The 26315-nt window shown below is 48.5% G+C and overlaps 1 protein-coding gene across 1 annotated transcript in view; it reads left to right on the top strand.

Moving 5' to 3' along the window:
* GABBR1 (gamma-aminobutyric acid type B receptor subunit 1) overlaps window positions 1–26315 on the top strand; it is a 685831-nt gene that overhangs the window by 412987 nt on the left and 246529 nt on the right. Inside the window, exon 6 of the mRNA XM_078645697.1 lies at window positions 10373–10533. Coding sequence (XP_078501823.1) covers window positions 10373–10533 — 161 coding nt within the window. The remainder of the gene's footprint in view (window positions 1–10372; window positions 10534–26315) is intronic.

The raw sequence follows: 26315 nt of genomic DNA, 5'->3' as shown, positions 1-26315 counted from the left end.
CTTCACATTCTGTTTCTCTGTACGCCCTGTGTCTCGCTGTACCCCTATATTCCTCTCTTCAACCTATTCCACTCTGTATCCCCGTATTGTTCCATGTACAGAGATGTTACTCTGTGTCTCGGTCTCTGACACTATGTACCTTGTATGTGCCTATGTATTTCTTTACATCCGTCTCTGTCACTGTGTACCCTCTATGTACCCATGTATTTCTTTACTTCATTCTCTGTCGCTATGGAACCCTCTAGGCACCTATATATTTCTTACTTCTGTCTCTGTAATTATGTACCCTCTATGTACCTATATATTTCTTTAATTCAGTCTCTGTCACTATGCACTCATTATGTACCTATATATTTTTTACTTCGATCTCTGTCACTACGCACCCTCTATGTATCTATGTATTTATTTACTTCCGTCTCTGTCACGATGAACCCTCTATGTACCTATGTGTTTCTTTACTTCAGTCTCTGTCACTTTCTACCCTCTATGTACCTAAGTATTTCTTTACTTAATTCTGTCACTCTGTACCTATGTATTTCTTTACTTCAGTCCCTGTCACTATGCACCCTCTATGTACCTGTGTATTTCTTTACTTCATTTTCTGTTACTATGTACCCTATATGTACCTATGTATTTCTTTACTTCAGTCCCTGTCACTATGCACCCTCTATGTACATATATATTTGTTTACTTCCGTCTCTGTCACTATGTACCCTCTATGTACCTACGTATTTCTTTACTTCAGCCTCTGTCACGATGCACCCACTATGTACCTATATATTTCTTTACTTCATTCCCTGTCACTATGTACCCTCTATGTACCTGTGTATTTCTTTACTTAATTTTCTGTTACTATGTATCCTCTATGTGCCTATGTATATATTTACTTCATTTTCTGTCACTATGCCCCCTTTATGTAACTGTGTTCTTTACGCCTGTCTATGTCACCATGTGCCCTCTAGGTACATGTGTATTTCTTCACTTCATTCTGTTACTAGCATCCTCTATGTGCCTATGTATTTCTTTACTTCATGTTCTGTCTCTATGCACCCTCTGTGTACCTATGTGTTTTTTTACTTCTGTCTCTGCTACTATGCACCCTCTACGTACCTATGTGTTTCTTTACTTCTGTCTCTGTCACGATGTGCCCTCTATGTACCTGTGTATTTCTTTACTTCTGTCCCTGTCACGATGTACCCTCTATGTACCTATATATTACTTTACTTAAGTCTCTGTCACTTTGTACCCTCTATGTACCTGTGTATTTCTTTACTTCTGTCCCTGTCACGATGTACCCAATATGTACCTATGTGTTTCTTTGCTTCATTCCCTGTCACTATGTACCCTCTATGTACCTGTGTATTTCTTTACTTAATTTTCTGTTACTATGTACCCTCTATGTGCCTATGTATATATTTACTTCATTTTCTGTCACTATGCACCCTCTATGTAACTGTGTTCTTTACTCCTGTCTATGTCACGATGTGCCTCTAGGTACATGTGTATTTCTTCACTTCATTCTGTTACTATGCATCCTCTATGTACCTATGTATTTCTTTACTTCATTTTCTGTCTCTATGCACCCTCTGTGTACCTATGTGTTTTTTACTTCTGTCTCTGTCACGATGTGCCCTCTATGTACCTGTGTATTTATTTACTTCTGTCCCTGTCACGATGTACCCTCTATGTACCTATATATTACTTTACTTCAGTCTCTGTCACTTTGTACCCTCTATGTATCTGTGTATTTCTTTACTTCTGTCCCTGTCACGATGTACCCTCTATGTACCTATGTATTTCTTTACTTCTGTCTCTGTCACTATCTACCCCTGTATATGAGTATGTATTTCTTTACTTCGTTTTCTGTCACTATGCACCCTCTATTTACCTGTGTATTTCTTTACTTCATTTTCTGTCACTATGTACCTTCTATGTGCCTATGTATTTCTTTACTTCATTCTCTGTCGCTATTTGCCCTCTATGTACCTATGAATTTCTTTACTTCCGTCTCTGTCACTATATACCCCTGTATGTGAGTATGTATTTGTTTACTTCGTTTTCTGTCACTATGCACCCTCTATGTACCTGTTTTTCTTTACTTCTGTCTCTGTCACGATGTGCCCTCTATGTACATGAGTATATTTTCACTTTATTCTGTCACTATGTACCCTCTATGTGCCTATATATTTCTCTACTTCAGTCTCTGTCACTTTGTACCCTCTATGTACCTGTGTATTTCTTTACTTCCGTCTCTGTCACGATATACCCTCTATGTACCTATGCATTTCTTTACTTCAGCCTCTGTCATGATGTACCTTCTATGTACCTATGTATTACCATACTTCAGCCTCTGTCACTATGTACCCTCTATGTACCTGTGTTTTTCTTTACTTCCGTCTCTGTCACGATATACCCTCTATGTACCTATGTATTTCTTTACTTCAGCCTCTGTCACGATGTACCCTCTATGTACCTATATATTTCTTTATTTGATTCCCTGTCACTATTTACCCTCTATGTACCTGTGTATTTCTTCACTTCATTCTGTCACTATGTAACCTCTATGTACCTATGTATTTCTTTACTTCAGTCTCTGTCACTTTGTACCCTCTATGTACCTGTGTATTTCTTTACTTCCATCTCTGTCACGATATACCCTCTATGTACCTATTCATTTCTTTACTTCAGCCTCTGTCATGATGTACCTTCTATGTACCTATGTATTACCATACTTCAGCCTCTGTCACTATGTACCTGTGTATTTCTTTACTTCCGTCTCTGTCACGATATACCCTCTATGTACCTATGTATTTCTTTACTTCAGCCTCTGTCACGATGTACCCTCTATGTACCTATATATTTCTTTATTTGATTCCCTGTCACTATGCACCCTCTATGTACCTATGTGTTTCTTTACTTCTGTCTCTGTCACTATGCATCCTATATGTACCTATGTGTTTCTTTACTTCTGTCTTTGTCACGATGTACCCTCTATGTACCTATGTATTTCTTCACTTCATTCTGTCACTATGTAACCTCTATGTACCTATGTATTTCTTTACTTCAGTCTCTGTCACTTTGTACCCTCTATGTACCTGTGTATTTCTTTACTTCCGTCTCTGTCACGATATACCCTCGATGTACCTATGCATTTCTTTACTTCAGCCTCTGTCATGATGTACCTTCTATGTACCTATGTATTACCATACTTCAGCCTCTGTCACTATGTCCCCTCTATGTACCTGTGTATTTCTTTACTTCATTTTCTGTTACTATGTACCCTCTATGTGCCTATGTATGTCTTTACTTCATTTTCTGTCACTATGCACCCTCGATGTACCTGAGTTTCTTTATTTCTGTCTCTGTCACGGTGTGTCCTCTATTTACGTGTGTATTTCTTCACTTCAATCTGTCACTGTGTACCCTCTATGTGCCTATGTATTTCTTTACTCCAGTCTCTGTCGCAATGTACCCTCTATGTACCTATGTGTTTCTTTACTTCTGTCTCTGTCACTATGCATCCTCTATGTACCTATGTGTTTCTTTACTTCTGTCTCTGTCACGATGTGCCCTCTATGTACCTATATATTACTTTACTTCAGTCACTGTCACTTTGTACCCTCTATGTACCTGTGTATTTCTTTACTTCTGTCTCTGTCACGATGTACCCTCTATGTGCCTATGTATTTCTTTACTTCAGTCTCTGTCGCAATGTACCCTCTATGTACCTATGTTTTTCTTTACTTCCGTCTCTGTCACTATGTACCACTATGTACCCCTATATGTGCGTATGTATTTCTTTACTTTGTTTTCTGTCACTATGTACCCTCTATGTGCCTATGTATTTCTTTACTTAATTTTCTATCACTATGCACCCTTTATGTACCTGTGTTTCTTTACTTCTGCCTCGGTCACGATGTGCCCTCTATGCACATGTGTAATTCTTCACTTCATTCTGTCACTATGTACCCTCTATGTGCCTATGTATTTCTTTACTTCATTCTGTCACTATGTAACCTCTATGTACCTATGTATTTCTTTACTTCAATCTCAGTCAGTATGTGCCCTCTATGCACCTGTGTATTTCTTTACTTCCGTCTCCTTCACGATGTACATTCTATGTACCTATGTATTTCTTTAATTTAGTCTCTGTCACTATGTACCCTCTATGTACCTATGTTCTTCTTTCCTTCAGTCTCTGTCACTATGTGTCCTCTATGTACCTATGTATTTCTTTACTTCAATCTCTGTCAGTATGTGCCCTCTATGTACCTGTGTATTTCTTTACTTCAGTCTCTGTCACGATGTACCATCTATGTACCTATGTATTACCATACTTCAGCCTCTGTCACTATGCACCCACTATGTACATGTGCATTTCTTTACTTCAGTCTCTGTCACTATGCACTCTCTATGTATCTATATATTTCTTTACTTCTGTCTCTGTCGCTATGCACCCTATATGTGCCTATGTATTTATTTGCTTCATTCTCTGGCGCCATGTACCCTCTGTGTATTTCTTTACTTCATTTTCTGTCCCTATGTACCTTCTATGTGCCTATGTATTTCTTTATTTCATTTTTCTGTCCCTATGTACCTTTTTCATGTGCCTATGTATTTCTTTACTTCATTCTCTGTCGCTATGTACCCTCTATGTACCTGTGTATTTCTTTACTTCATTCTCTGTCGCTATGTACTCTCTATGTACCTGTGTATTTCTTTACTTCCGTCTCTGTCACAATGTAACCTCTATGTACCTATGTATTTCTTTACTTCAGTCTCTGTCACTTTGTACCCTTTATGTACCTGTGTATTTCTTTACTTCCGTCTCTTTCACGATGTACCCTCTATGTACCTAGGTATTTCTTTAATTCAGTCTCTGTCACTATGTACCCTCTATGTACCTGTGTATTTCTTTACTGTCGTCTCTGTCACTATGTACCTCTATGTACCTGTGTATTTCTTTACTTCAGTTTCTGTCACTATGTACCCTCTATGTACCTATGTATTTCTTTACTTCAGTCTCTGTCACTTTGTACCCTTTATGTACCTGTGTATTTCTTTTCTTCAGCCTCTGTCACGATGTACCCTCTATGTACCTGTATATTTCTTTATTTGATTCCCTGTCACTATGTACCCTCTATGTACCTGTGTATTTCTTTACTTCATTTTCTGTTACTATGTACCCTCTATGTGCCTATATATGTCTTTACTTCATTTTCTGTCACTATGCACCCTCGATGTACCTGAGATTCTTTATTTCTCTCTGTCACGATGTGTCCTCTATTTACGTGTGTATTTCTTCACTTCAATCTGTCACTGTGTACCCTCTATGTGCCTATGTATTTCTTTACTTCAGTCTCTGTCGCAATGTACCCTCTATGTACCTATGCATTTCTTTACTTCCGTCTCTGTCACTATGTACCCCTGTATGTGCGTATGTATTTCATTACTTTGTTTTCTGTCACTATGTACCCTCTATGTGCCTATGTATTTCTTTACTTAATTTTCTGTCACTATGCACCCTTTATGTACCTGTGTTTCTTTACTTCTGCCTCGGTCACGATGTGCCCTCTATGCACATGTGTATTTCTTCACTTCATTCTGTCACTATGTACCCTCTATGTGCCTATGTATTTCTTTACTTCATTCTGTCACTATGTAACCTCTATGTACCTATGTATTTCTTTACTTCAATCTCAGTCAGTATGTGCCCTCTATGCACCTGTGTATTTATTTACTTCCGTCTCCTTCACGATGTACATTCTATGTACCTATGTATTTCTTTAATTTAGTCTCTGTCACTATGTACCCTCTATGTACCTATGTTTTTCTATCCTTCAGTCTCTGTCACTATGTGTCCTCTATGTACCTGTGTATTTCTTTACTTCAGTCTCTGTCATGATGTACCATCTATGTACCTATGTATTACCATACTTCAGCCTCTGTCACTATGCACCCACTATGTACCTGTGCATTTCTTTACTTCAGTCTCTGTCACTATGCACTCTCTATGTATCTATATATTTCTTTACTTCTGTCTCTGTCGCTATGCACCCTATATGTGCCTATGTATTTATTTGCTTCATTCTCTGTTGCTATGTACCCTCTGTGTATTTCTTTACTTCATTTTCTGTCCCTATGTACCTTCTATGTGCCTATGTATTTCTTTACTTCATTTTTCTGTCCCTATATACCTTTTTCATGTGCCTATGTATTTCTTTACTTCATTCTCTGTCGCTATGTACCCTCTATGTACCTGTGTATTTCTTTACGTTCAGTCTCTGTCACTTTGTACCCTTTATGTACCTGTGTATTTCTTTAATTCAGTCTCTGTCACTATGTACCCTCTATGTACCTATGTTTTTCTTTCCTTCAGTCTCTGTCACTATGTGTCCTCTATGTACCTATGTATTTCTTTACTTCAATCTCTGTCAGTATGTGCCCTCTATGTACCTGGGTATTTCTTTACTTCAGTCTCTGTCACTGTGTTCCCTCTATGTACCTAAATATTACCATACTTCAGCCTCTGTCACTATGCACCCACTATGTACCTGTGCATTTCTTTACTTCAGTCTCTGTCACTATGCACTCTCTGTGTATCTATATATTTCTTTACTTCTGTCTCTGTCACTGTGTTCCCTCTATATACCTATGTATTTCTTTACTTCAGTCTCTGTCACGATGTACACTCTATGTACTACCTTACTTCAGTCTCTGTCACTATGCGCCCACTATGTACCTGTGCATTTCTGTACTTCGGTCTTTGTCACTATGCACCCTCTATGTACCTATATATTTCTTTACTCCTGTCTCTGTCGCTATGCACCCTCTATGTGCCTATGTATTTATCTGCTTCATTCTCTGTCGCTATGTACCCTCTGTGTACCTGTGTATTTCTTTACTTCAGTTTCTGTCACTATGTACCCTCTATGTACCTATGTTTTTATTTTCTTCAGTCTCTGTCACTATGTGTCCTCTATGTACCTATGTATTTCTTTACTTTAATCTCTGTCACTGTGTTCCCTCTATGTACCTATGTATTTCTTTACTTCAGTCTCTGTCACGATGTACACTCTATGTACTAACTTACTTCAGTCTCTGTCACTATGCGCCCACTATGTACCGGTGCATTTCTTTACTTGAGTCTCTGTCACTATGCACCCTCTATGTACCTATATATTTCTTTACTCCTGTCTCTGTCGCTATGCACCCTCTATGTGCCTATGTATTTATTTGCTTCATTCTCTGTTGCTATGAACCCTCTGTGTACCTGTGTATTTCTTCACTCAATGCTGTCACTAGGTACCCTCTATGTATCTATGTATTTCTTTACCTCATTCTGTCACTAGGGACCCTCTATGTATCTATGTATTTCTTTACTTCATTCTGTCACTATGTAACCTCTATGTACCTATGTATTTCTTTACTTCAATCTCTGTCAGTATGTGCCCTCTATGCACCTGTGTATTTCTTTACTTCCGTCTCCTTCACGATGTACATTCTATGTACCTATGTATTTCTTTAATTCAGTCTCTGTCACTATGTACCCTCTATGTACCTATGTTTTTCTTTCCTTCAGTCTCTGTCACTATGTGTCCTCTATGTACCTATGTATTTCTTTACTTCAATCTCTGTCAGTATGTGCCCTCTGTGTACCTGGGTATTTCTTTACTTCAGTCTCTGTCACTGTGTTCCCTCTATGTACCTATATATTACCATACTTCAGCCTCTGTCACTATGCACCCACTATGTACCTGTGCATTTCTTTACTTCAGTCTCTGTCACTATGCACTCTCTGTGTATCTATATATTTCTTTACTTCTGTCTCTGTCGCTATGCACCCTATATTTGCCTATGTATTTATTTGCTTCATTCTCTGTTGCTATGTATCCTCTGTGTACATGTGTATTTCTTTACTTCATTTTCTGTCCCTATGTACCCTCTATGTGCCTATGTATGTCTTTACTTCCATCTCTGTCACTATTCACCCTCTATGTACCTGTTTATTTCTATACTTCCATCTCTGTCACTATGCACCCTCTATGCGCCTGTGTATGTCTTTACTTCATGCAGCTGTGTGGTCACTGGAGCCTTGTGCCGCCTGTATGTCGCTCTACCCTTCTGCACCTCTCTCTGCCCCCTGTATCCCTGTTTACTCTGTTTCCATGTCTACCTGTGTGCCTACTTGTTTGTATCTATGGACCTCTGTGGCTTCCCTGCGCCATTATCCGCCCCTGTATATCACCGTTACTCTCCGCACACCCTGCATAACTCTGTCTTTCGGGGTCTCCTTGTAGCTCTGCCTGTGTTGTCCTTTGTCTCTCTGAACCCTGTTCTGCTTTGAACCCCCTGTATCTCCAAGTCTCACTTCACAACCTGTATCCGTCTGTTTCCCATGTATTCTGTCATATCCCACCTCCCCCTTTTGAAGGGTCCCTCATCTTGTAGCCATAGCAGAGGGGTGCTTTGCCTGTTTCTCTCTCAAGCCCCCCGTTTTTTAGGCTGGGCGTACCCTGCTCCCCCCCCCCCCCCGCCCCGTCCACCACTTGCTGGGGTTGCTCAGTCCATGTGTATCTCACCTCCCATACAGGCCCGGGGGTGGAGGGGGGCTTTCTGATTCTCTTTATCTCTCAACCCCCACCACCGTGCAGGCCCGGGGGTGTTCTGTACCTCTCTCCCCCTTTATAACCCTGATTGGTGAAGGGGCGCTCTCTCTCCGCACCCCTCCCTCTGTACCTTGGCCTCGGGGTGCTCCTGATCCTGCCCCCTGCATCCCGCGCGACCCCTCCTTGCAGGCCTGGCTGGGGCTCTCCCGCCCGCTCCTTGCCCCCCCTGTCTCGGGGTGCCCTTGCCTCTGCACCCCTGCGCCCCCATCCTTCCCCAGGCTCATTTGTGATTCTCTTTGCAAAGCCTTCATCTCAGCAGCTCCCGTGACATCAGCACCCCCTCCTCTCTCCTCGCGCTCCCCCTCACCCGGCCCCCACCATCCCCATCCTCCACTGCAGTGAAAAGCTGCAAAGATGGAGCGGCTGCTGCCAGCTCCGGGTACCAGGGAGAGGAGGAGGCACCTGCCGGAGCCCGGGGCCTGAGAGCGGGAGATTCCTGGGGCCTGGGAGCGTCCCTGGGGGCGGAGGCTGGCCCTCAGCGGAGCATCCCCCGGACTCAGTCCCGGGTACCAGCTAGAGGCGGAGGCACCTGCCGGGTGCCGGCAGCATCCCCTGGGGCCTGTCCCTGAGAGCGGAGGCTCGTCCGGGACTTGGAGCGGCCCTTCCCGGCCTGAGAACCAGAGGGAGGGGGCGGCACCTGCCGGAGCCTTCAGCCGCAGGCTGGCAGTGACTTCTGAGAGTCCCCGGAGAGGAAGGAGCAGGGCCCGCTGCCATCTCCTGAGGCCTGGCGCTTAGAATCCCCGGGGCTGACAGCGCCCCCTCCCGTGTCTGAGAACCAGAGAGAGGGGGCGGCACCCGCTGCCGCCTGGCAGCACCCCTGGGGCCTGGCACAGACCTCGGAGCATCCCCGGGAGAGGAAGGAGCAGGGCCCGCGGCCATCTCCTGGGGCCTGGCACTCGGAGCTGAGCTAACCCGGAAAAGGGGGCGCAGTCCCCTGAGATTTTGTATTTTTGCAAGGCTTGAGATTGAGGACTGAGTGCCAGTCGGAGCTGTAACTGAGGACTGAGCACCCTCTGGGGCTGGGACTGAACGCCCTGTGAGGACTTGGGACTGAGGACCCCGGAAGCTTAGGGCTGTGCAACTCCCGACCCCCACAGCCTGTGACCTGGGGCTGAACAGCTCCTGGGACCTGCAACTGAGCATCTCCTGGGCCTCGAACTGAGAACCGCTTTGGGGATGAGACTGAGCACCCCTCTGGCTTTACACCAGTTGCCGGGGACTGATGACTGAGCATCCTGTTAGGCCTGGGACTGAGAACTGAGCACCCCTGGCATCTGTGGCACCCAAGGCTCAGCTGGGAGGCCTCTGAGGAGCAGGGAGAAGCACTGGGAACACCGAGCAACACATGGGAGTCTGGGACTGATCACCCTCGCGGAGCTAAGACTGACTATCCCGGGACCTGGGACCGCGCATCCCTCTCCCCCCACCTGTGCACTGTGCTGAGACGGGGGCGTGGACCCCGGGGTCCGGGTCTGTGATGAGTGTAGACGCGCCTCTGCCCGGCCGTTCCTCGCCCCTGCCCTGGGATGAAGATGTAGCTCCGTAGCGTGCAGCCCCCCTCCCCAGCCAGGCCTGCGCTGCCCGCTCCCGCCCCCTGCCTCCCCTCCCCGGCGGTGGGATGCTGCCCCCGGCCCTGAGCCGTGCTCCCCCTCTCCTCCGGACACTGGTCCTTCTCACACTCTTCTCCGTCTCTCCCGGCCTAGGGAAGAAGGCTTTGCACATCGGGGCGCTCTTCCCCATGAGCGGGGGCTGGCCCGGGGGGCAGGCCTGCCAGCCCTCCGTCGAGATGGCGCTGGAGGACGTCAACAACCGCCGGGACATCCTGCCGGAGTACGAGCTCAACCTCATCCACCACGACAGCAAGGTACGGGGGTGCCAGGGTGCGAGCGCGCCGAGGGGGGCCCTGTGGAGGTGTGGGCTGTGCTCGTGTGCCAGGAGTCACGCAGAGGGTGGTTACAACAGTGCTGGGGGTGCTAGAGCGTCGGGGTGCCCCGTGGTGGTGTTCCAGGAGTCACGCAGGGTGTGGTTGGAACAGTGCTGGGGGTGCTAGAGCGTCGGGGTGCCCCGTGGTGGTGTGCCAGGAGTCACGCGGGGGGTGGTTGGAACAGTGCTGGGGGGTGCTAGAGCGCCGGGGTGCCCCGTGGAGGTATGGGCTGTGCTGGTGTGCCAGGAGTCACGCAGGGGGTGGTTGGAACAGTGCTGGGGGTGCTAGAGCGTCGGGGTGCCCCGTGGTGGTGTGCCAGGAGTCACGCGGGGGGTGGTTGGAACAGTGCTGGGGGTGCTAGAGCGTCGGGGTGCCCCGTGGTGGTGTGCCAGGAGTCACGCGGGGGGTGGTTGGAACAGTGCTGGGGGTGCTAGAAGAAGCGCAGTGCTGGGGTTGCCAGTGGGGACTTGGGCATTCTGGGGGTGCTGGCAGGTGTTAGAGTGAGGCATGTTCTTTGAGGGCAGGGGAGGGGCAGTTCCGGGTGCCAGGACATTGGGGTACTCTGGGGTTGCTAGGGTAGAGGGAGAGGCTGGCAGATAAGGGCTTGGGTAACTGGTGTACTCTGTGGGGTTGGAGGTGGTGCTGTGAGTGTCTGTGAGACATGGGTACTGTCCGGGGCGGAGGGGTCGAGCTGTGGGTTCCAGGGACTATTGGGGTATTCTAAGGGGAGAGGGTGAATTCTGGGGAGTGAAATGGGTAAGGAGGCATGCAGGTAGGTGCTAGGACAACAGAGGTGCTTTAGGGTTGGTTGGAGTATTCTATGAGAGAAGCTGCAGGGGGTGGCTGGGATACTCTTGTATGTGCTGGGGTGATAAGGCAGGTATTATATGCGGGGAGTGTCATCTGTGATGGAAACTATGTTCGGGTGATAGTTATGATGGGAGCTATGTTTGTACAAGCTGGGGATGATGGGAGCTATGCTTGTGCATGCTAGGGATGATGGGAGCTATGTGTGTGCATGCTAGGGATGATGGGAGCAATACTTGTGCCTGCTAGGGATGATGGGAGCAATGATTGTGCAAGCCGGGGACGATGGGAGCTATGCTTGTGCATGCTAGGAATGCTAGGAGCTATGCTTGTGCAAGCTAGGTATCATGGGAGCTATGCTTGTGCATTCTAGGGATGATGGAAGGTATGCGTGTGCATGCTAGGGATAGTGGGAACTATGCTTGTGCATGCTAGGGACGATGGGAGCTATACTTGTCCATGCCAGGGACGATGGGAGCTATGCTTGTGCATGCTAGGAATGCTGGGAGCTATGCTTGTGCAAGCTAGGTATTATGGGAGCTATGCTTGTGCAAGCCAGGGGCGATGGGAGATATGCTTGTGCATGCCAGGGAGCATAGGAGCTATGCTTGTACATGTTAAGGATGATGGGAGCTATGCTTGTGCAAGCTAGGGCTGCTGGGAGCTCAGCTAGAGATGGTTGGAGCTATGTTTATGCGTGCTAGGGATGGGGAGATATGTTTGTGTGTGCTAGGGATGATGAGAGTTATGCTTGTGCATGCTAGGGATAATGGGAGTTGCGACTGTGCATGCTAGGGATGGGGAGCTATGCTTATGCTTGCTAGGGTTGATGGGAGCTATGCTTATGCATTCTAGCGATGATGGGAGATGTGCTTTACTGTCAATGCATGCTGGGAGCTATACTTGTTCTTGCTAGGGATGATGGAAGCTATGCTTGCGGGTGCAAGAGATGGTGAGCTATGCTTGTGCGTGCTAGGCACGAGGAGAGCTATGCTTGTGGGGACGATGGGAGGTATGCTTGTGCAAGCTAGGGATGCTGGGAGCTATGCTTATGCATGCTAGGGAAGGTGAGCTATGCGTGTGCGTACTAGGGATGATGAGAGCTATTGTGGGGATGATGGGAGGCATGCTTGTGCGTGCTAGGGATGATGTGAGGCATTCATGGGAGGTATGCTTGGGCAAGTTAGGAATGATGGAAGCTATGCTTCTAGCTAGGGACGATGCGAGCTATACTTTTGCAAGCTAGGGATGATGAGAGCTATGTACGTGTGTGTGCTCGGGACAATGGAAGCTCTGCTTATGCGTGCTTGGGATGATGGGAGGCCTGCTTGTGCGTGCTAGGGATGATGGGAGCTATGCTTTTATGGATGATGGGAGGTATGCTTGTGGGTGCTAGGGATAATGGGTGGTCTGCCTGTGCACGCTAGGGATGATGGGAGATATGCTTGTGTAAGCTAGGGATGAGGGGAGCTATGATTGTGCAAGCTAAGGATGATGGGGGCTACGGTGGTGGGTGCTGGGACAATGGGAGCTACGCCTGTGCGTGCTAGGTATGATGGGAAGTATGCTTGGCTAGGGACAATGGGAGGTATGCTTGTGCATGCTAGGGACGACAGGAGCTATGGTTGTGCATGCTAGGGAGGATGAGAGCAATGCTTGTATGTGGTAGGGACGATGGGAGCTATGCTTGCGCATGCTGGGGACAATGGGAAGCTAGGGATGTTGGACTCTATGCTTGTGCGTGCTAGGGATGATGGGAGCTATGCTTGTGCGTGCTAGGGACGATGGGAAGCATGCTTGTGCATGCTAGAGACGATGGGAAGAATGCGTGTGCATGCTAGGGATGATGGGAGCTATGCTTGTGCGTGCTAGGGATGAGGAGAGTTATTGAGAGTTATGCGTGTGCATGCTAGGGACGATGGGAGCTATGCTCGTGCAAGATAGGGATGCTGGGAAGTATGCTTGTGCAAGCCAGGGACGGTGGGAGCTATGTTTGTGCATGCCAGGGACGATGGGAAGCATGCTTGTGCATGCTAGAGACGATGGGAAGAATGCGTGTGCATGCTAGGGATGATGGGAGCTATGCTTGTGCGTGCTAGGGATGATGAGAGTTATTGAGAGTTATGCGTGTGCATGCTAGGGACGATGGGAGCTATGCTCGTGCAAGATAGGGATGCTGGGAAGTATGCTTGTGCAAGCCAGGGACGGTGGGAGCTATGTTTGTGCATGCCAGGGATAATAGGAGCTATACTTGTGCATGCTAAGGATGATGGAGCAATGCTTTTGCAAGCTATGGTTGCAGGGAGCTATGCTTGTACAAGCTAGGGATGATTGGAGCTATGCTTATGCGTGCTACGGATGGGGAGATAGGCTTGTGTGTGCCAGGGATGATGAGAGCTATGTTGTTCGTGCTAGGGATAATGGGAGTTGTGCTTGTGCGTGCTAGGGTTGATGGGAGGTATGCTTGTAGGTGCTAATGATGATGGGAGCTGTGCTTGTACACGCTAGGGTTGATGGGAGCTATGTTTATGCATTCTAGTGATGATGGGGGATGTACTTCACTGTCAATGGATGCTGGGAGCTATGCTTGTGCTTGCTAGGGACGACAAGAGCTATGCTTGTGCAAGCAAGGGATGATGGAAGCTGTGCTTGTGAGTGTTGGGATGATGGGAGCTACACTTGTGCGTGGTAGGTAGGATGGGAGGTATGCTTGGCTAGGGAAAATGGGGGGTATGCTTGTGCGTGCTAGGGACGACGTGAGCTATGCTTGTGCAAGCTAAGGAAGTTGGGAGCTATGCTTGTGTGTAGTATGGATGAAGGGAACTATGCTTGCGCGTGCTGGGGAAAATGGGAAGCTAGGGATGATGGGCTCTGTCTATGCTTGTGTGTGCTAGGGACGATGGGAAACTGGGGATGATGGGCTCTGTCTATACTTGCGCGTGCTGGGGAAAATGGGAAGCTAGGGATGAAGGGCTCTATCTATGCTTGTGCGTGCTAGGGATGATGGGAGCTATGCTTGTGCGTGCTAGGGTCGATCGGAGCAATGCTTGTGCATGCTAGGGACAATGGGAAGCTAGGGATGATGGGCTCTGTCTATGCGTGTGCCTGCTAGGGATGATGGGAGCTATGCTTGTGCGTGCTAGGGGCGCTGGGAGCTATGCTTGTGCGTGCTGTGGACAATGGGAAGCTAGGGATGATGTGCTCTGTCTATGCTTCTGCGTGCTAGGGACGATGGGAGGTCTGCTCGGGAGGCTGAAGGTGATGAAAGGTGCACTGGAGGGAGGGTGGGTGATATACTAGTGAGCGCTGGGGTAACTGGAAGTATGCCGTGATGCAGAGGACAATACAAGTACCTGCAGGTGTGCTGGAGTGCTTGGTGCCAGCAGTTGAGGGACTCCTTACCACGCTCATCCCGTGGGCATGGACATCCTTCCAGTATGTCGCGGGGCTATGTAGGGTTTCAAGGCTGCGGAATCTTCCCCAGTGGTGCATGGAGTACAAACTCAACCTTATTTACTGTTATATTAAGGCGGGACGAAAGCAACTACACTAGGTGACGAAGATGTCCGTGCCAGAACTTCAGGGTGCTAGGGTGACTGGCGGGGGGCGGTGCTGAAGACAGAGAAGTATACTGGGTGCTAAAGGTGCCAGCCATCACAGTGAGGTAGAAGCAATGGTGATACTCCGGATGCTAAGGGTGCCAGCCATCACAGTGAGTAGAAGCAATGGTGATACTAAGGATGCTAAGGGTGCCAGCCATCACAGTGAGGTAGAAGCAATGGTGATACTAAGGATGCTAAGGGTGCCAGCCATCACAGTGAGGTTGAAGCTTTGGCGATACCCTATGTGCTAAAGATGCCAGCCATCACAGTGAGGTAGAAGCAATGGTGATACTCCGGATGCTAAGGCTTCCAGCCATCACAGCGAGGTAGAAGCAATGGCGGTATGGCAGTTGCTAATGGTGCCAGCCATCACAGCGATGTAGAAACAAAGATGGTACGCCAGGTGCCAGCCATCATAGTGAGCTAGAAGCATTGGCGATACCCTGGGTGCTAAAGGTGCCAGCCATCACAGCGAGGTAGAAGCAATGGCAATACGCCGGGTACTAAGGCTTCCAGCCATCACAGTGAGGTAGAAGCAATGGTGATATGCCAGTAGCTAAGGGTGCCAGCCATCACAGCGAGGAAGAAGCAATGGCAATATGCCAGGTGTTAAGGTGCCAGCCATCACAGCGATGTAGAAACAATGATGGTGCCAGCCATCACAGTGAGGTAGACGCATTGGCGATACCCTGGGTGCTAAAGGTGCCAGCCATCACAGCGAGGTAGAAGCAATGGCAATACACCGGGTGCTAAGGTTTCCAGCCATCACAGTGAGGTAGAAGCAATGGCGATATTCCGGTTGCTAAGGGTGCCAGCCATCACAGCGAGGTAGAAGCAATGGCGATACTCCGGATGCTAAGCGTGCCAGCATCACAGCGAGGTAGAAGCAATGGCAATATGCCAGGTGCTAATGATGCCAGCCATCATAGCGATGTAGAAACAATGATGATACGCAAGTGCCAGCCATCACAGTGAGGTAGAAGCATTGGCGATACCCTGGGTGCTAAAGGTGCCAGCCATCACAGTGAGTAGAAGCATTGGTGATACCCTATGTGCTAAAGATGCCAGCCATCACAACGAGGTAGAAGCAATGGTGACACGCCGGTGCTAAGGCTTTCAGCCATCACAGTGAGGTAGAAGCAATGGCGATATGCCAGTTGCTAAGGGTGCCAGCCATCACAGCGAGGTAGAAGAAATGGCAATACACTGGGTGCTAAGGCTTCCAGCCATCACAGTGTGGTAGAAGCACTGGCTATATACTGGTTGCTAAGGGTGCCAGCTATCACAGTGAGGTAGAAGCAATGGCGATATACTGGTTGCTAAGGGTGCCAGCCATCACAGAGAGGTAGAAACAATCGCGATATGCTAGGTGTTAATGGTGCCTGCCACCATAGTGAGGTAGAAGCAATAGCAATACACCGTGTGCTAAGGCTTCCAGCCATCACAGCGAGGTAGAAGCAATGGCAATATGCCAGGTGCTAATGGTGCCAGCCATCACGGCGATGTTGAAACAATGATGATACACCGGGTGCCAGCCATCACAGTGAGGTATAAGCATTGGCGATACCCTGGGTGCTAAGGGTGCCAGCCATCACAGTTAGTAGAAGCAATGGCAATACGCCGGGTGCTAAGGATTCCAGCCATCACAGTGAGGTAAAAGCAATGGCGATATGCCAGTTGCTAAGGGTGCCAGCCATCACAGTGAGGCAGAAGAAATGGCAATACGCTGGGTGCTAAGGTTTCCAGCCATCACAGTGAGGTGGAAGCAATAGAGATATGCCGGTTGTTATGGGTGCCAGCTATCACAGTGAGGTAGAAGCAATGGCGACACGCCGGGTGCTAAGGCTTCCAGCCATCACAGTACAGTGAGGTAGAAGCAATAGTGATAGGCCAGTTGCTAAGGGTGCCAGCCATCACAGCGAGGTAGAAGACATGGCAATACACTGGGTGCTAAGGCTTCCAGCCATCACTGTGAGGTAGAAGCAATGGCAATATACTGGTTGCTAAGGGTGCCAGCTATCACAGTGAGGTAGAAGCAATGGTGCTACGCCAGGTGCTAAGGGTGCCAGTCATCAAAGCGAGGTAGAAACAATAGCGATATGCTGGGTGTTAAAGGTGCCAGTCACCACAGTGAGGTAGAAGCAATAGCGATACACCGGGTGCTAAGGCTTCCAGCCATCCCAGTGAGGTAGGAGCAATGGCGATACGCCGGTTGCTAAGGGTGCCAGCCATCAAATAGAGGTTGAAGCAATGGTGATACGCCGGGTGCTAAGGGTGCCAACCATCTCAGCGAGGTAGAAGCAATGGCAATATGTCAGGTGCTAATGGTGCCAGCCATCACAGCGATGTAGAAACAATGATGATACACCGGGTGCCAGCCATCACAGTGAGGTAGAAGCATTTGCGATACCCTGGGTGCTAAAGGTGCCAGCTATCACAGCAAGGTAGAAGCAATGGCGACACGCCGGGTGCTAAGGCTTCCAGCCATCACAGAGAGGTAGAAGCAATGGCGATATGGCAGTTGCTAAGGGTGCCAGCCATCACAGCGAGGTAGAAGAAATGGCAATATGCCAGGTGCTAAGGTGCCAGCCATCACAGTGAGGTGGAAGCAATGGCGATATGCCGGTTGTTAAGCGTGCCAGCTATCACAGTGAGGTAGAAGCAATGGTGACCCACCGGGTGCTAAGGCTTTCAGCCATTACGGTGAGGTAGAAGCAATGGTGATAGGCCAGTTACTAAGGGTGCCAGCCATCACAGCGAGGTAGAAGACATGGCAATACACTGGGTGCTAAGGCTTCCAGCCATCACAGTGAGGTAGAAGCAATGGCGATATATAGTGGTTGCTAAGGGCGCCAGCTATCACAGTGAGGTAGAAGCAATTGTGCTACGCCAGGTGCTAAGGGTACCAGCCATCACAGCGAGGTAGAAACAATGGCGATATGCTGGGTGTTAAAGGTGCCAGCCATCACAGCTAGGTAGAAACAATAGCAATATGCTGGGTGTTAAAGGTGCCAGCCACCACAGCGAGGTAGAAACAATAGCGATATGCTGGGTGTTAAAGGTGCTAGCCATCAAAGCGAGGTAGAAACAATAGCGATATGCTGGGTGTTAAAGGTGCCAGCCACCACAGTGAGGTAGAAGCAATGGCGATATACTGGTTGCTAAGGGTGCCAGCTATCACAGTGAGGTAGAAGCAATGGTGCTACGACAGGTGCTAAGGGTGCCAGCCATCACAGCGAGGTAGAAACAATAGCAATATGCTGGGTGTTAAAGGTGCCAGCCACCAGAGTGAGGTAGAAGCAATAGCGATACACCAGGTGCTAAGGCTTCCAGCCATCACAGTGAGGTAGAAGCAATGGCGATACGCCGGTTGCTAATGGTGCCAGCCAACACAGTGAGGTAAAAACATTGCCCATACGCAGGGTGCTAAGGGTGCCATCCTTCACAGCGAGGAAGAAGCAATGGCGATATGCTAGGTTCTAAGGGTGCCAGCCATCAAAGCAAGCTAGGAGCAATGAGAGGTATGTTTGTCAATGGGGTTTGCCAATCATGACAGCATGGCAGGGTTATGAGAGGTAGACTGGTTGCTGGGATGCTCTTGGGTAACTGGGATTCCAGTGGTTGGCGCCCGCTCACCCATGAGGGCGAAGGAGGTATAATGGCGATCTAATGGTATACAAGCTTGGCCTCCTCCAGCTGAATGGCCACAGGAGGGTGCTAGGGTTAGAGGGTGGCTCTGAGGATGTGCAGGGAGCGTACTTTGGGGTTCTATGCATCCACGGGGAGAGTCTTGTGGGTTAATGGTGGATCAGCGGGTTCAGTCCCATTGATAGATGCAGGGGGCTTCTCACAGAGTCCCAATACAATCTCATCTGCAACAGCCGCCTGTGGGATACCCAAGAATGGCTGCTTCTAGGAGGTGATGAGTGTACAGCGTGGTGATGAGGATGAGAGCCCTCTGATATCCTACTCAACAGCAAGCTCCCATCTACAGCAGTGAGGGCCTGGGACACCCTGGGTACAGCGAAGCTCTTGGGGTAGTGTGTGCAGCCATGGGGCTGCAAGGGTTGTCCTCAGGGGCTGTGGATGGTGTTGTGTTGCTGAAAGTACTGGGGCCTGGGTTACTGGGACATCCAAGCGGGGGGACACTGAGCGGGACCTTGGGTGAAACGAGCAAAGGGGCTGCTCAGGGCTGGCTGGTCCACACCAAAGGGGACCTGGGAGGTGCTCGAGCACACATTAGGCACGCAGAGAGATGGAAACCTTCCTACGCGCCAGACATGTCCAGCCAGGCTGATCTTGTGTACATTGTGTGCATCCACTGAGAGAGACGCTGATATATGCAGACTGACCTATTCCTTCTGAATCCAGACACCCGCAGAAAGAGACATGACATTCGCAGACTGGCACATACGTGCTGGAACCGAGCACCTCCCGATAGATCTATTCACAGCGAAAAACAATTTAGGGAACTAACTATAGCTTGCAACACCATCATGCACTGTCTATAATCTCATATATTACATCACTCATGACGTTAAATGACAGCATTGCTAACACAACTAACTATATTTACATAACAAAATTGTTGGAATTGCTAATGAGATCAGCAAGTGATTCTGACAGTGAGCTATAGGCTTTGTGAACGAGGAGTAGTACAACAACCTAAATCGATGGTTGAACACTTATGAATTTGAAATCAAATATTTCAGAAATGGAGCACTTTTGACGGATGTCATTGTCTTTTTACTTATATTCACTCACAGGATGGTGTGGTGGGGGTAATAGCTGGTCGCTGAACATCAATGAACAGCAGCTCCTTTGGCCAACCTTTGCTGTGAAGTGCTGAATGCTGAGCAAGGAGGGTGTTCGGTGGTCCTTCGCTGTGAAGTGCTAAATGCTGAGCAAGGAGGGTGTTCGGTGGTCCTTCGCTGTGAAGTGCTAAATGCTGAGCAAGGAGGATGTTCAGTGGTCCTTCACTGTGAAGTGCTGAATGATGAGCAAGGAGGGTGTTCGATGTTCCTTCGCTGTGAAGTGCTGAATGGTGAGCAAGGAGGGTGTTCGTTGGTCCTTCGCTGTGAAGTGCTAAATGATGAGCAAGGAGGGTGTTCGATGTTCCTTCGCTGTGAAGTGCTGAATGGTGAGCAAGGAGGGTGTTCGGTGGTCCTTCGCTGTGAAGTGCTGAATGATGAGCAAGGAGGGTGTTCGATGTTCCTTCGCTGTGAAGTGCTGAATGGTGAGCAAGGAGGGTGTTCAGTGGTCCTTCACTGTGAAGTGCTGAATGCTGAGCAAGGAGGGTGTTCAGTGGTCCTTCGCTGTGAAGTGCTGAACGCTGAGCAAGGAGGGTGTTCGGTGGTCCTTCGCTGTGAAGTGCTGAATGCTAAGCAAGGAGGGTGTTCGGTGGTCCTTCGCTGTGAAGTGCTGAACGCTGAGCAAGGAGGGTGTTCGGTGGTCCTTCGCTGTGAAGTGCTGAATGATGAGCAAGGAGGGTGTTTGGTGGTCCTTCGCTGTGAAGTGCTGAACGCTGAGCAAGGAGGGTGTTCGGTGGTCCTTCGCTGTGAAGTGCTGAATGATGAGCAAGGAGGGTGTTTGGTGGTCCTTCGCTGTGAAGTGCTAAATGCTGAGCGAGGAGGGTGTTCGGTGGTCCTTCGCTGTGAAGTGCTGAATGCTAAGCAAGGAGGGTGTTCGGTGGTCCTTCGCTGTGAAGTGCTGAACGCTGAGCAAGGAGGGTGTTCGGTGGTCCTTCGCTGTGAAGTGCTGAATGATGAGCAAGGAGGGTGTTTGGTGGTCCTTCGCTGTGATGTGCTGAACGCTGAGCAAGGAGGGTGTTTGGTGGTCCTTCGCTGTGAAGTGCTAAATGATGAGCAAGGAGGGTGTTCAGTGGTTGTTCGCTGTGAAGTGCTGAATGATGAGCATGGAGGGTGTTCGGTGGTCCTTCCCTGTGAAGTGCTGAATAATGAACAAGGAGGGTGTTCAGTGGTCCTTCGCTGTGAAGTGCTGAATGATGAGCAAGGAGGGTGTTTGGTGGTCCTTCGCTGTGAAGTGCTGACTGCTGAGCAAGGAGGGTGTTCGGTGGTCCTTCGCTGTGAAGTGCTGAATTATGAGCAAGGAGGGTGTTCGGTGGTCCTTCGCTGTGAAGTGCTGAATGCTGAGCAAGGAGGGTGTTCGGTGGTCCTTCGCTGTGAAGTGCTGAATGCTGAGCAAGGAGGGTTTTTGTTGGTCCTTCGCTGTGAAGTGCTAAATGCTGAGCAAGGAGGGTGTTCAGTGGTCCTTCGCTGTGAAGTGCTGAATGATGAGCAAGGAGGGTGTTTGGTGGTCCTTCGCTGTGAAGTGCTGAATGATGAGCAAGGAGGGTATTCGGTGGTCCTTCACTGTGAAGTGCTGAATGATGAGCAAGGAGGGTGTTTGGTGGTCCTTCGCTGTGAAGTGCTGAATGGTGAGCAAGGAGGGTGTTTGGTGGTCCTTCGCTGTGATGTGCTGAACGCTGAGCAAGGAGGGTGTTTGGTGGTCCTTCGCTGTGAAGTGCTAAATGATGAGCAAGGAGGGTGTTCAGTGGTTGTTCGCTGTGAAGTGCTGAATGATGAGCATGGAGGGTGTTCGGTGGTCCTTCCCTGTGAAGTGCTGAATAATGAACAAGGAGGGTGTTCAGTGGTCCTTCGCTGTGAAGTGCTGAATGATGAGCAAGGAGGGTGTTTGGTGGTCCTTCGCTGTGAAGTGCTGACTGCTGAGCAAGGAGGGTGTTCGGTGGTCCTTCGCTGTGAAGTGCTGAATGATGAGCAAGGAGGGTGTTCGGTGGTCCTTTGCTGTGAAGTGCTGAATGCTGAGCAAGGAGGGTGTTCGGTGGTCCTTCGCTGTGAAGTGCTGAATGCTGAGCAAGGAGGGTTTTTGGTGGTCCTTCGCTGTGAAGTGCTAAATGCTGAGCAAGGAGGGTGTTCAGTGGTCCTTCGCTGTGAAGTGCTGAATGATGAGCAAGGAGGGTGTTTGGTGGTCCTTCGCTGTGAAGTGCTGAATGGTGAGCAAGGAGGGTGTTCAGTGGTCCTTCGCTGTGAAGTGCTGAATGATGAGCAAGGAGGGTGTTTGGTGGTCCTTCGCTGTGAAGTGCTGAACGCTGAGCAAAGAGGGTGTTCGGTGGTCCTTCGCTGTGAAGTGCTGAATGGTGAGCAAGGAGGGTGTTCGTTGGTCCTTCGCTGTGAAGTGCTGAATGATGAGCAAGGAGGGTATTCGGTGGTCCTTCACTGTGAAGTGCTGAATGATGAGCAAGGAGGGTGTTTGGTGGTCCTTCGCTGTGAAGTGCTGAATGGTGAGCAAGGAGGGTGTTTGTTGGTCCTTCGCTGTGAAGTGCTGAATGATGAGCAAGGAGGGTGTTTGGTGGTCCTTGGCTGTGATGTGCTGAATGATGAGCAAGGAGGGTATTCGGTGGTCCTTCACTGTGAAGTGCTGAATGATGAGCAAGGAGGGTGTTCGGTGGTCCTTCGCTGTGAAGTGCTGAATGCTAAGCAAGGAGGGTGTTCGGTGGTCCTTCATAGTGAAGTGCTGAATGATGTGCAAGGAGGGTGTTCGGTGGTCCTTCGCTGTGAAGTGCTGAATGGTGAGCAAGGAGGGTGTTCAGTGGTCCTTCGCTGTGAAGTGCTGAATGATGAGCAAGGAGGGTGTTTGGTGGTCCTTCGCTGTGAAGTGCTGAACGCTGAGCAAGGAGGGTGTTCGGTGGTTCTTCGCTGTGAAGTGCTGAATGGTGAGCAAGGAGGGTGTTCGTTGGTCCTTCGCTGTGAAGTGCTGAATGATGAGCAAGGAGGGTATTCGGTAGTCCTTCACTGTGAAGTGCTGAATGGTGAGCAAGGAAGATGTTCGTTGGTCCTTCGCTGTGAAGTGCTGAATGATGAGCAAGGAGGGTGTTCGGTGGTCCTTCGCTGTGATGTGCTGAATGATGAGCAAGGAGGGTATTAGGTGGTCCTTCGCTTTGAAGTGCTGAATGATGAGCAAGGAGGGTGTTCGGTGGTCCTTCGCTGTGAAGTGCTGAATGCTAAGCAAGGAGGGTGTTCGGTGGTCCTTTGCTGTGATGTGCTGAACGCTGAGCAAGGAGGGTGTTCGGTGGTCCTTCGCTGTGAAGTGCTGAAGGATGAGCAAGGAGGGTGTTCGGTGGTCCTTCGCTGTGTTGTGCTGAATGCTGAGGAAGGAGGGTGTTCAGTGGTCCTTCCCTGTAAAGTGCTGAATGATGAGCAAGGAGGGTGTTTGGTGGTCCTTCGCTGTGAAGTGCTGAATGGTGAGCAAGGAGGGTGTTCGTTGGTCCTTCGCTGTGAAGTGCTGAATGATGAGCAAGGAGGGTGTTTGGTGGTCCTTCGCTGTGATGTGCTGAATGATGAGCAAGGAGGGTATTCGGTGGTCCTTCACTGTGAAGTGCTGAATGATGAGCAAGGAGGGTGTTCGGTGGTCCTTCGCTGTGAAGTGCTGAATGCTAAGCAAGGAGGGTGTTCGGTGGTCCTTCATAGTGAAGTGCTGAATGATGTGCAAGGAGGGTGTTCGGTGGTCCTTCGCTGTGAAGTGCTGAATGGTGAGCAAGGAGGGTGTTCAGTGGTCCTTCGCTATGAAGTGCTGAATGATGAGCAAGGAGGGTGTTTGGTGGTCCTTCGCTGTGAAGTGCTGAACGCTGAGCAAGGAGGGTGTTCGGTGGTTCTTCGCTGTGAAGTGCTGAATGGTGAGCAAGGAGGGTGTTCGTTGGTCCTTCGCTGTGAAGTGCTGAATGATGAGCAAGGAGGGTATTCGGTAGTCCTTCACTGTGAAGTGCTGAATGGTGAGCAAGGAAGGTGTTCGTTGGTCCTTCGCTGTGAAGTGCTGAATGATGAGCAAGGAGGGTGTTCGGTGGTCCTTCGCTGTGATGTGCTGAATGATGAGCAAGGAGGGTATTAGGTGGTCCTTCGCTTTGAAGTGCTGAATGATGAGCAAGGAGGGTGTTCGGTGGTCCTTCGCTGTGAAGTGCTGAATGCTAAGCAAGGAGTGTGTTCGGTGGTCCTTTGCTGTGATGTGCTGAACGCTGAGCAAGGAGGGTGTTCGGTGGTCCTTCGCTGTGAAGTGCTGAAGGATGAGCAAGGAGGGTGTTCGGTGGTCCTTCGCTGTGTTGTGCTGAATGCTGAGGAAGGAGGGTGTTCAGTGGTCCTTCCCTGTAAAGTGCTGAATGATGAGCAAGTAGGGTGTTAGGTGGTCCTTCGCTTTGAAGTGCTGAATGATGAGCAAGGAGGGTGTTCGGTGGTCCTTCGCTTTGAAGTGCTGAATGATGAGCAAGGAGGGTGTTCGGTGGTCCTTCGCTGTGAAGTGCTGAATGATGAGCAAGGAGGGTGTTCGGTGGTCCTTCGCTGTGAAGTGCTGAATGATGAGCAAGGAGGGTGTTAGGTGGTCCTTCGCTTTGAAGTGCTGAATGATGAGCAAGGAGGGTGTTCGTTGGTCCTTCGCTGTGAAGTGCTGAATGATGAGCAAGGAGGGTGTTCGGTGGTCCTTCGCTGTGAATTGCTGAATGATGAGCAAGGAGGGTGTTAGGTGGTCCTTCGCTTTGAAGTGCTGAATGATGAGCAAGGAGGGTGTTCGGTGGTCCTTCGCTGTGAAGTGCTGAATGATGAGCTAGGAGGGTGTTCGGTGGTCCTTCGCTGTGAAGTGCTGAATGATGAACAAGGAGGGTGTTCGCCTGTTCGGTGGTCCGGGAGGGGGGACTGCAGGCCTGCTAGATGCAGGATCTGATGTTGCACCTAGCTATGCAGACAACCTCCACTGTGCATGTCCTAAGCCTGGGTATGGTGGAGTTTGGCCGCTTGTGGAGGGGTAGGTGCAGACCGTGCATGCCGGTTAGGCCCTGTGTCTTACTTGTCCTGCATATTGCTGACAATCGTGTGCAGTGGAGGTTTGATGCTTGCAGAGGATTGATTGCAGGACCTTGAAGGAGTCTAGTCACTGAGTCCAAATATTGATGCAGGGTCTGGCCGGAGGCTATGACTGAGATGCCATGATTGATGCTATCAACGATGTCATTTAACGTCATTAGAGATATATTATGTGAAATTGTAAGCAGTGCACAATGGGGCACATTATATTCAGTTAATTAGATTAAAACTGGCTTTTATCAGTTCTTTTTTTTAACATAGCTTGTGTCTCATTCCAGCACCTAACTAAAATTTCACTTTAACTTTTGTTTTTTTCTGTGAATTTCTGGTTTTATTTTTAAGTAGAGGTTAATGTCTTAGCACTGTAACACTACTTTGACCTTTGTTTTTTTATTATATATTCCACCAGTTGATTCTTCCAAATTCGAAAGAAATGGGGACATTCACTAGGGTGATGGGTGATGGGTGATGGTATTCACACCTTTAATTAAGCAAAGAAAACGAGCAACTACTTATTTCAGGCGAACACAGTCTTGTTCACCGTGGACCATCATCCTGGTAAGCGCGTCCATATGTTTCGGAGTTGGAAGAAACAGCTGGTGGAATACTGCCGCAGTAACTGCAAAGCCCACTAAAGGCTGCACCTTCCATGGTCAGGTACCCGAACAGAGACTGCAACCTAATTTATATATCTATCTATCTATATATTATGGACATATGTACGCAAAAGCAATAAACTTTGCACTATATCGCCTTGGAGTATGTGCCCACTTCTATGAAGGTTCAATTTTGGGATTGTTTTACTATCTATCTATCTATCTATCTATCTATCTATCTATCTATCTATCTATCTATCTATCTATCTATCTATCTATATTAATACAAATATATATATATATATATATATATATATATATATATATATATATATATATATATATATATATATATTATATCTCTTACACAGTGGCTGTCGCCAGTGAGTTATAGTTAGGATGTTTGTTGTTTCCTTTTGGTTTGCTAATAACTTTGTCACGCTTTGGTGAATCTTCATGAAACTTTACAAAAAAGTTCTCTGTTTTGCTCTGCTCCTTCCTGGAAAGTGTTGGGGTGATGCATCAAGCAAGGGCAAAGAAAAAGGGGGCCCCAAAACTCAAAATCCCCATTCAATTTCTGTAGGGATTTTTGGATTACGCTACAGTCAAAACTAAATTTCATGAAATTGGACTGAAGCTAGATCTTGGTCCAGAAGCGTGATTTTTGTAATTTGTTGTGAATCCATTCAGCAGTTTTGAATTAAGGTTAAAAAACAATTGTATATCTAAACAATTGAATTTGTAGTACTTTCTCTCTAGAAGCACAACTTAAGAAATAGAGAGTTCTGATTGTGCTCCTTGCTCCCCAAGGAGTGAGGGTCCCACAAGAGCGAGTGCTCTGATTGGCTGGC

Source organism: Lissotriton helveticus, chromosome 5_1, assembly GCF_964261635.1.
Source record: "Lissotriton helveticus chromosome 5_1, aLisHel1.1, whole genome shotgun sequence".
Taxonomy (NCBI): Eukaryota; Metazoa; Chordata; class Amphibia; order Caudata; family Salamandridae; genus Lissotriton; species Lissotriton helveticus.
The sequence above is the reverse complement of the archived record's forward strand: the minus strand, read 5'-3'. Positions and strand labels throughout refer to the sequence as shown.